General features: G+C 42.2%; 1 protein-coding gene across 5 annotated transcripts in view; it reads right to left on the reverse strand.

Moving 5' to 3' along the window:
• Window positions 1-2444: 2444 nt before the first annotated feature.
• map2k6 (mitogen-activated protein kinase kinase 6) overlaps window positions 2445-10944 on the reverse strand; it is a 29447-nt gene continuing 20947 nt past the window's right edge. For all 5 annotated transcript variants that reach the window (XM_020604681.1, XM_020604676.1, XM_020604680.1 and 2 more), the window contains exons 10-12: window positions 10176-10315; window positions 8982-9027; window positions 2445-8719 (exon numbers count right to left, since the gene is read on the reverse strand). In XM_020604681.1, the coding sequence (XP_020460337.1) occupies window positions 8642-8719; window positions 8982-9027; window positions 10176-10315 (264 nt within the window). In that variant the 3' untranslated portion in view covers window positions 2445-8641. The remainder of the gene's footprint in view (window positions 8720-8981; window positions 9028-10175; window positions 10316-10944) is intronic.

A 10944-nucleotide genomic window follows, 5' to 3' on the forward strand; every position in this document is an offset into this window, starting at 1 on the left:
CAACACATGCCACGATAAATGTTTATTGAATTCACAGGTGTGGCTGCTGTTGTTGAAAACATCACAAGCTGGGTTTATTTTTTATCAATTTTACAGAAGAATAAAAACAAAAGCTTTTTTTTTTGCATGTGAAAAGTAGTATAAATAGTCAAACCACTCTAAACAGCTTTCTCTCATAATCATAATGTTACTTTGCCTCAGTGTTCACAGTTTAACTAAGTCTAAAAGTTTCTTAATTCCAGTCTTATTAAAATGAGCAGAGGACAACAGCTGCCTAGAATGGTTAAAAAAAAAAAAAAAAAAAACAAAAACAGAGGTTGGAAAAGGTTTAGGTTGGAAAAGGTTGTTTAAAAATCATGCCATGGTTAGAAAAATGTCTGATTGGTCCCATAAAATACAAAGTGTTGCACAACCTGTAAATGGTAAACAAAGTGCTCTGTGTGTCAGAGTTCTCCGAAGTGAAAGAGGAAGTTCAAATGATGCTGGAGGATCACAGCGAAAACACAGATGGAGAATAAAAAGCAATCAGTTGTGGTGTTAAAAATAAACAGAGCAGCACTCCAGTGACAGCAGATAGTGCTGGGTATTGAGAAGAATATGTCCTAGACCCTGGTCGTGGCCTTGAGAGGTGGCTGATTTACGCAAGCGGACCAGATTCAGGCCATGTGAAGTAAGCTGATGGACAATCCTCCAGTCCTTGTCAACAATAAACATAAATGTGTCGCATGTCAGGCCTTTGTTTTACTTTCTTTGAATGCAGGGTGAAGGTTTTTCAAACTGTAGGGTGAACTGTGCTCCCCAAGGTCTGAGCCAGCCTCGTGAGAGGAAGGAAGACGTTGTGTGGTGTAGCTCAGAGCTAAAGATATCCACCTCACAACTCCAACTTCTGTGTGGAAGAACTGACTTCAGGAGGGAGGGATGTGCGTCACAACACAGAGTATGTCGGAGCATGTGGGGTGTGAGAAATGAGGAGTCCCAGGTCATTTTCTCTGTGGTCGTCCAATCATCTCTCAGGTCACTGTTTGAGTTCTGTTGGGTTTGTTTTGCTCGTCTTTGCACCTCACTCTCTCATCTTGCTTTTGTCTGTCAGCATGCACCAGAGACTCTGGCCTCCACAACCCAGACACATCAGTCCACAGCCACGAGGGCAACAGCAAGAAAGACAGACAAAGAAGAAGAAGGAACCACATCATTTGCAGTTAAGTTAAGCTAATGAACATGGTAAACTTTGTACCTAACACTGAACCATGAATGTTTTCAAGGGCAGCTGCTTTGTGCGCTGTTAATCCCCATTTCAACGTTTCACTGTGTCAAGAATGAAGAAACGTGAAAGAGTTCTTCTGTCATTACACGTAGCTGGATGACATTTTGTACCGTGCAGTTCGTTTACTGAGCCCTTTAGCCCCAGTACAAAAGCTGTGCTGAAACAACAAAAGAGACGATGAGCTTATTGTGTAAAAATACCTCTTTTTTATTGAAGTTCCATCATTACAATTGCACACAATTGGTTTGAGCAATCTAAAATATTTATAGAAATTCAGTGAGCTCTAAATGAACAGTCATCAGTCTGTAGCAGAGGCTGTAGGCCTAGAGACGTGTAAATATACTGAGAACTTTACTTCCCACGGGCTAAGGAGCTGTAGCCATCATAACCCTCCCTGAACCCCAGCAACAGTGATGAAAAGACCCTCTTGCACGTACAGTAGCATCTCTGGATACATAGTTTTCTGAAGAACTAGCCGACACCCCCCCACCCCAAATAAAAGAACACAACACCAACATCAGAAGTCACATACAGCTGCGTGTACCAGCAGTTTACCACCTGCAACAGAGAAACAGAAAGCTCACGTCGTAGTATTCGACCTTAAGAGTGCTCGAGAAGCGTGAGATACCTCGTCACATTCACTCACAAATGACTGATTTACACTCGATATACTCTGGTAAAAATCTAGCAGAACATGATGTGTAAAGGGCCGGAAGCATTCCTCACACAAGCTTGTTGATATCTTTGATTCATTCACTGACACGTTTTGAGGATGAGGAAGAAGGTGAGTAAAGTTTCCTCTGATTCTCTCCGAGCCTCACGTCTCAATATGACTTTCAAACAGCTAAAATGTTCCAGTAAAAGCTGTTCACCTACTGGATGTTACCGAAGCATCACCCAGAAATACATGCCTGTTGTTGGGCACTCAGATAAGCTTAGAGATTAAGAGGGCACTCATGATGTGATGTTACAATAATCGCCCATGAAGGACAGTTTCCACTCGGACGTCCTGCCCCCGTCAACCCTCAGTGACTGAGGTTTACTCAGCAAGTGAGAGCAAGCCATAAATAGAATTCGCACATGGAAGCAGACATATACAAACAATCACACATAAAACACAAAGCTTAATGTGAGTTTGTGTTTGGTGCCTGTTTTGTCTGTGTGAATGATGAGACTCTCCAGCACAACTCTTTTCTCATTACTACTGAAAACAAGTGTGACCACAAGTGTCAGTGCTGTTTGCAGAGCAGCAGAAACAAGCAGTGTGTGGAGTTACAAGGTTCTGAGAGCAGCTTTGAGAAGCGGCAGATATTTGAGTTAACATTTGATCAAACAGCACTGTGCAGCACAACAGCAGGTGGTTTTCAAAGGGTGAGAAGATTCACCTTTAAAAACATGCATCTCCAAAACCCTAAACCTGTTTAATATCATGATTCATTCATATCCAGATACTGTAAATTCTCAGGTAACCTAAGTAAACGTGGTATGTTTCCTGGTACCAAACAAAGGGTAAGAAAAAGACCCTTTTACAATAGTAACTGCTCACATGCATGGTGTTGCACAGTGTCATGCTGTACCAACTACTCTCCTAATTCCATACTGTATACTATATAAACTACTACAATATGCACATCGTTCTAGTGTCGGTTTTTGCAGTTTGTATATGAAAGAAGGTACTTTTTTCATTTTGTACTGTTAAAATGAGCACTTTTTGATTAATTCAACTGCAACTTGGGAAAGCTGCTGCCAAGTAACTATAGAGCTACTCAGAGATTTGATTTCTTTGCTCTCTGAGGTTTTTCTGGAGCTGCTTCTTCATTGTTGTGTACAATTTTTGATTCCTCCCCACTGTGAGCAGCTCCTCCATCTGCTTTGTGCATTGCACTAGAGGAGAATTACACTCAAAAACTAAATTAACATGCAAACTGAAATCTGTGAATATACTTCTGCATTACAAATTAATTACTATAAAACCAGATTTTTGACATAAAATAACATTCCTGCCTCATCTGCCATTAGCATGTGCTAAACCTATTACGTTGTTAACTACTATTAAATTAATGTATTTCACCATTTCCTGATGACAGATCTTATCAAACTACAAATTAGGAAAACTGTTAACAATTAAATTCAATTTACACAAAGAAAGTAAAATGTCTTCACAAAAGTTTTACTTGTCATCTTTTCATTTTATTAATATTGTCCATCAGTGAGTAGCTTTTCGTGTCACACCCTGCAGTGCGGCACAACCACAGCCAGTCCTGACACCTTTAAATGTTTCAGTTGGTTTATTTTACACCGTAAATGCAATACAAAAAAATCTGTTTTATTTAGTTTTACTTTATTTTTTCAAGCCAACTGGTTCGACTTTGGTGCCCTTTCATGTTTCTGACCACCACCGGTGTATGGGTGCAAAATCCTCTCAAAACCATCAATCTACAGATAAAAATCAAGATTTACAAATGTGTAAACATTGTTTTCTGTGTGCAGTTCTTTAAAGTATTTACAGATTGTTATGTAAATATACATATATATATATACATATTATGAGACGCACACAAATCGGTTTTACACATTTGTGACCTTTACTGTATGTGTAAATCGGCGAATACGCATTTGTGGCTCGTCCTGAGAGGATGTTACGCCCACAGCAGTGCTACTGAGCAATGTTTTTTAAACGTGGGATTCCTGTTTCGTTTGCATATGTACACCCATCTAGTGCTTAACAGCTGGTAGTGATAATGCACCAGCAAAGGTAGTGAAGAAGCAGACTGCGAGCCAGTAAACAAGGATGTGAAGAATGCTGGATGTAAACTATCAGAGAAACTCAGCTTTGCAAATGTTGTGCGAGGAAGAAAATGTGCCACATAAAGCTTCACGCATACACAGTGCATTTTGGTTAGAGACATTTCACAGGCCTCCCTGATGTCACTTTCAGCAAAAGTTTCAAAGTAAAAGCTTTTGGGAAAATAAAGGGACACTGGCCATAAACCTCTGCGAGGCTTATAATGTAAAACTGACAAAGAAAGACTGAGGCAACAAAGAGGATAGGACACAGAATAAAAACCCTGTCTTAAATAAAAGCCTGGTGCCCTTTTTAGGTGAGAAAAATATTTGATAGATAACAGTGTCATGATTTCACAAAAAAAAGTCAGAACCTCATAACTCCAAACTCAAAAAGGCCAAAAACACCTTGTTAAACTGAAACAATGCCCACACAGACGATAACCTCTCAAATGACCGTTTTCTTACAGTAAAACATTCATCAGGTGATGTGCGAACTGGCTCCTCGGTACAGTGCAAAACATCACAGCAACATGCAGCATCAGCTCCCAAGAGGAACTGAAGGACAGACAGTTTTTAAGCATCAGTCACAAAAACATGAGTGTTTCAATGCACTGTTAGGCACTTATACAAACACCACACAGACCGAAACCACTGCTACGCGACCATGCACGGGATGATGATGAATGGAAGTGCTTTTCAGCAGGTGGAGGCTTGTTGAGCAGAAAGGAGGTCTGCACTAACTGCCCCCCTCCTCAAAGACTCCCCCCTGAGAGCAGCTCCACACGAGCTCTCGCTGTTCTGCTCCTGGTCTTTGGTCACATTTGCTAAATTAATGAAAATGATTCTGATTATTTGAAGACCAACTCTGGTTCAGCTCTGCATGAGACGCTACAGAAGCGCCTTGTCCAGATGACCCCCCACAAAAAACATGCGGGGTGAATATGACAGATCTGTACCAAAACGACTTTTTAACTGCTGAGGAACAGTGTGACTTGAATGTTTCATTTCATCGTGCAATAAAACACTTAAGAGCATATGTACTAATGAGAGAGCCCACGCTGGCAGTGAGTTGCGTCTGACAGATTGCCTCCTACCCTCTGACGCATGTTCACTGCAAAGGAAAAGTTGAGAAAATGCATGTAGGGGAACAAACGCAATCGTAACCATGATGTGTGAACTACCTCTGAGCAGAATCAGCTGTGATGGGAGGGACTGATAGAGGAGGGAAACAGTTCAGCACAGCAAGTGATGAGAGAAGGAAGCTGAACGAGCCCACAGTTTGTGTCTAAATAACACTTTGAGGAACTTTAAGGAGTCTCCTCCCTGCTGGACAGTGAACTGAAAGCCCAGCAGGGAGGAGACTGTGGTGTGAAGGGTGAAAGGAAGGCCGCCTGTCTACTGCAAAACAGGAAACTTACTGGTGAACATGTCCAGTTGACAGAGCAGACTGTACTGGGCCAAGGACAAAACTGTTTTGAATGGCAGCAAAACAGCAAAGAGAGAATATGATTTTGTAGGAGATAAAAATGCAAATGAATGTACTGAAGATTAGGTGGAACACTGTGGTTTAATTTGTTAAAGGCCCAATCTGTGACTGGTGTCAGCAGGTAGCCTGCAGGTACATTTGCATAACTGAACATTATTAAAGCCGCTGCATCTGGCTTTTTTTTGGACTGTGAAATCTTTCTGCAGAGCCCCACAGTCCCAAAAATGATTTTTAAAAAGTCATCCAATCACAAGATATAATAAAGATAACATTTTGGGACTTTGAGATCTTTAAATCTATCAAATGTTTCCCATTTGCCACAGTGTGACTCTGGCATCACCACTCGAGGGCGAGGATGAAAATTTCTACACACAGTGCCTTAAAGGATGATAATTAAAATTCTATGTTTGTTTTCCTGCTACTATAAATATTACTTGTGTGAAAAACCTTCAACAGCTGCATTAGTTAATATTTTATACTGATACAGGATCAAATTATAACGTGCAGTGTGAAAGGTGTCACTTGTTGGGACAAACTCAGAGAATCTGTCCCTCAGCTCTATGGAGTGTTTCAGCATCTTTCAGGCCCAAAGCATTGTTCTGCTTTAGTCTAGTACCACAAACAAAAAAAGCTGACATACCTACTGTAACATGGTGGCAGCGACCTGTTGTAAAAGGTTAAAAATAAGTCATGCCAATCAAAATCGGAGTTATAGCCCATTTCAGTCCTTTCTTTCTTCTACATCACAGACTGAGCCTTTAAACAGCAAACCAGTTCAGCACAGCTGAAATGAATGACTGGACTGACACAAATGTGGAAAGTCTAGTGAAGTCAGCAAAAAAAAAAAAAATGTATAGGCAAGAAGCTGAATTTTCCAGCTGTGTTTGACTATAGAGTAGCACTTGCATAACAACTAAAGGCCGCAGCTGGGCTCTACTGTTAACGGGCACCTGACGCTTTCTGCCATTAGGAACCACCACGAACCGAGGTCGACAGCAGAGATGAGCACAAACATATGGAAGAAAAATAATCTCGATCTACGACGAGAGGCACAAAGTCATGGAAGCAAACAGGAAGTGGAAATACAGAGACATGCAGAGTGTGAAGAGGAAGGAAGGCCGAGATCCCTGCGTCATCCATAGTACAATGTATTGTTTTCCTTAGTCTTTTCTAGAGAGGCACATAGAAGGCTTGCAGGTTACAGTTTAAAAGCATCGATGTGTTGAGCCAAGAAGAACACAACAAAAACATACACAGCCCACACAACACACAAGAGAAGTCTAATAGGTCGGTCAAGTTTCCAGAGGGAAAACAGCAGTCGTAATAAATAAGAAAAACTGCAGGAAATATGTCCGGGGAAAAAAACTGGTCTAAATAATAACAACAATAATTAATATAATATTAATAATATCCAGTTCTTTTCATGTTGAACAAGAAGCGGAGGGGGTTGTGATTGGCTCAGTACACACAACAAGGAGAATACGGGCTGTCTTCTCCCACAGCCGACCACAATGTCAACACACACCTCACTTAAAAATGCATGTGTTAGGCAGGGCTGCACAACTGGCTGCATCTGAATCACAGTTCATCCTGTACCTCTGCACAACTTCAGGCTGTCATGGATTTGTGTTGGCCGATTGGTGTTCTGCATCAAACTAGGAGCCTCTAACCATCTAGGCAGTTTGTAAAGTTCAATTAAGATGAACTGTAAAGCCAAGAACACGTGTACTTTGCTTTGTTTAAACCAGCTGACTGCATCTGTTATACTGCATACAATTTATACCACATCGGCGTCTGGAGTGGCAGATGTGTTCACACGTTTGTTGCTGCTTCACATAGTGTCGTACATTTTAAGATGCACTTTTGACAGTTGGCCCATGTAAATTTATGCCGAGCTAACCTACAGAGACAGATATTTGTGCTTTACACAGCCACAAACAAGGACTTTTCCACTGAAAATATATATTTTTGTTCTGAAAGGACACCCTTCTACTGTTTGCACAGGCCCACGGTGAGAAACAGGACACAGAACGGGGATCAAGGATATAATGCATCCAACCCAAGTACTGACAAAAAAGTCATACTGTTTTGTGATGGATTTTTTTTTAGATGCTAACATGCTAAAACCAGATACAGCATGAAGGTACCGATGTCACGAGAGCTACCCTGCATCCCGGCCGCAAGCGCCTCCAACAGGAAGTTAATTCACTGTAGCTGACGACCCCTGACTGGCACGACCAGACTGCAGAGGAAACCTGTCATAAAGTCAGTATGTCAGCGCCGAGCTCAAACACTGTGATTCTAAGTTCATCCAGAATCGTGCAGCCCGACACAAACACACACACGCACATCATGCACCATGTCACACACACAAAAACACACTTGCACACAGGCAGCCCGAGCCCAAAATGTGTAGTAGACATCTGCTGTAATCAAGGGAGAGCAGTTGAAGTGCAGTACCCAGCTGTGTGCTGCACGTCTGCATGTCTTCAGAGATCGGACTCTATAACTGCTCCTCACTGGCCGTCTGAGCCTGGTCTCACACAGAGATATATTCTGTACATGCAGTCAATTACTAAACCGATGCAACACTTGCTTTGAGTATACAACCATTTAGATTATACATAGATAGCACTATATCATTCATATTTTATATAATCTGCTCCTCTTTTCATTTGTTTTTGAGCAAAAAAAAAAAAAAAAAAATTATGACCAGCTACACAGTCAACTTTCTGACTGATAGCAACAATGTTTGAGGAGCAGGCGGTGCACAGAGGCAGGACAAATCTAACCAAAGAGGGAGGTTTTGCATTCAAACATCTTAAATGATTCCAGATTATATGAGAGGCACCCGTCTCCCCAACCCCTCCCAGATCAGGTAACATACAGAGGGCACAGAGGCCAGGTGGGGGCGGGGTCAACCTCCTCGCTCTGCTTCATCAGCTTCTCCTCTGGGCTCCGTCTGTCTGGTTCTGGAGGGTGGAGTGAGATTATGGCAAGGCGAGGGAGGGGTCCTGCAGGTAACAAGGGCTGCGAATGGTGCTTTTTGTTTATCTTCTTCTTCTGAACAGATCCTCCCTCCACTCCTGTGCAAGTGTGGAAAGTCAATCCCCTAAAATGACTTTCACAAAGCTAGCCACGTCGGTTTCTTTGGCCTCATGGGAGGTGAAGAAGGGGTGCAGCTGAGGAGGAACATGAAATCAGTTTATTCTGAGTATCATTAATTTTTATCGTCAGTTCTCTGTATTGTGACAACTGATGTGCAAACTGAAGCAGCTTAGATTGTCCAGTCAGATTTGAGGACTTTCAGCCATATGGAAATAATAATCCGAGCGTGCCCTCTGGTGTCCGATGAAGAGTATTACAGAGCGCATGTATCTCATCTACAACTGACAATGAAACCATAATTATTTATACAACAGGAGAACATAACACAACACCCACCATGAGTTCTGTGTAAGTCGGTCGCTCTTTGGAAACTTTCTTTAAGCTGCAGAAACAAAACAAAGCACAACATTAATTCACAACAAATGGAACTGGCCACTCATACCACAATAGTATTAAACTAATCATCAGGCCTTCAGCCACAAAGCTCAGCTTTTATTTTAGCAACTGCGTCACCGTCATTTGAAGAAAGCCTGATGACAAACTTAATAGTCTGAGGACTTTGAGCTGAGATTCAGCTTTGTTTCACCGGAATAAAATCAAAGGAAACAATGGAATCAATGAAGAATTCATGACAATAGAAGAAAAAACAGAAAGTGTGTATTTGCTGTTACCTGACCACTGTTACTCCCAGCAGAGCTGATCAATCCTTTTTCCAATAACTAAACCACTATACTGTTAAAAGTACAGGATACAGTTCAAACTGCAGCGCCATCCCCTGACTGAGCAAGCGAGGTCAGTACATTCAACAGATTTACATGCAAACAGAGAGGATAATTATCATAATCATAAAATCTCATAGTGGTTTTCTCATTGTACTAGGTCAGCATCACATCCAGTGGCTTCAGAAAGTGCTCAGACCACTTTCTGTACCCATGAAGTCAGTCTTCAGGCCTCTCCACAAGTCTGGCCTTTGGCCTGGCCCCTCTGTGGCAGCCAGAGACTGGCCCTGGAGCCACTCCACTGGTCTCTGGTGAGGGTGAACAGTTGCCCCAGTCTCAGGTGGCTGGAGCAGGTTTCCTCCAAGGGATTTAAGGGATGGCCGCATCCTTTCCCCAGTTCTGACCAGTCTCCCTGTCCCCCCCCGTTTATCCTGTTTAGTACTGTCATGTTTAATTTACATTAACACAATACAGTCATATAGGAACCCCATTATATTTTAGAGCTGGATGTGCTAGGTTTCTCGGTGGGTGTGCTCGAGAGTCCTGGCAGTCCCTGCACATCCTGTCCCAACAGGATGTTGGCAGCACAAGAACAGCACCGACAAAAGAATGCAAACATGAGCTCAATCTGATTAAGTCGAAATTAAGTGAAGCCCACTCAGCTGGGATCAATACACATTTTTGTCTGATGTCTTGTGGCTTTGCTGAAGGGCAGAGTGTCTGAGAAGATCAGCCTACAGCGAGCGACTGTGTGGTGGTGGTGGTGGTGGGGGGACACTGAATGTTTTCTAGTGAACAAAGAGCCACATACCACTGAGAGGTGAAATCCACAAACTCTGGAGAAAACTGGTCGGCAGGAAGCTGAGGCGAAGGTTCTTCCACCACCTGCTTCAGCTGCTGGAAAGGCGTGCCCCACGAGTCGTACGGGAAGCGCAGGATGGCGAGCTCGATCTGAGCCACACACACAGAGGAGGAACGGTTTGCATCCTGGTTTCAGGGAATACTACAGACCTGGGACTGCATTTATCAAATTACTAAAAGTAAAATTTATCTGGAACCATTTTGATAATAGATTGATGACTTAGGGGTTTTTTTTTATGCAAAATGCTAAACATTTACTAGTTGTCGCTTCTCAGATGTGAAGACTCACTGCTCGTTTGCAACACACAAGCATGAACTCAGTGTCTTTTGGGTACAAATACAACATGCTATTGGACTTGATTACTCCACTTTGGGCTGTGGAACATTATGATTTCCATTTTTACTATAGTCAGATGTTTTACTGACCAGTCACTGAGAAAGTTTTTGCTGCTCCTTCATCTGCATGCACATTTCACACTAACCAAAATACGACTCTGCATGTAAACCTAAGCTCCGCTCACTACTCACTCTCCACTACATCACAGGCCTTAATACTCAATTCTGATCTTTTTTGTGCTTCACATCCATGTGTGTGACATGTATGTGAACACCACTGAGCTCCTAAACTGCCACACGTGCAGATTTAACTGAAATGTGAGTCATGTGTGTATGAGACTAATGGGCAAATCGTACAATTCCCTCAATTTCCTCACTTGTAG

This window comes from Monopterus albus, unplaced genomic scaffold, assembly GCF_001952655.1.
Source record: "Monopterus albus unplaced genomic scaffold, M_albus_1.0 scaffold67.1, whole genome shotgun sequence".
Lineage (NCBI taxonomy): Eukaryota > Metazoa > Chordata > Actinopteri > Synbranchiformes > Synbranchidae > Monopterus > Monopterus albus.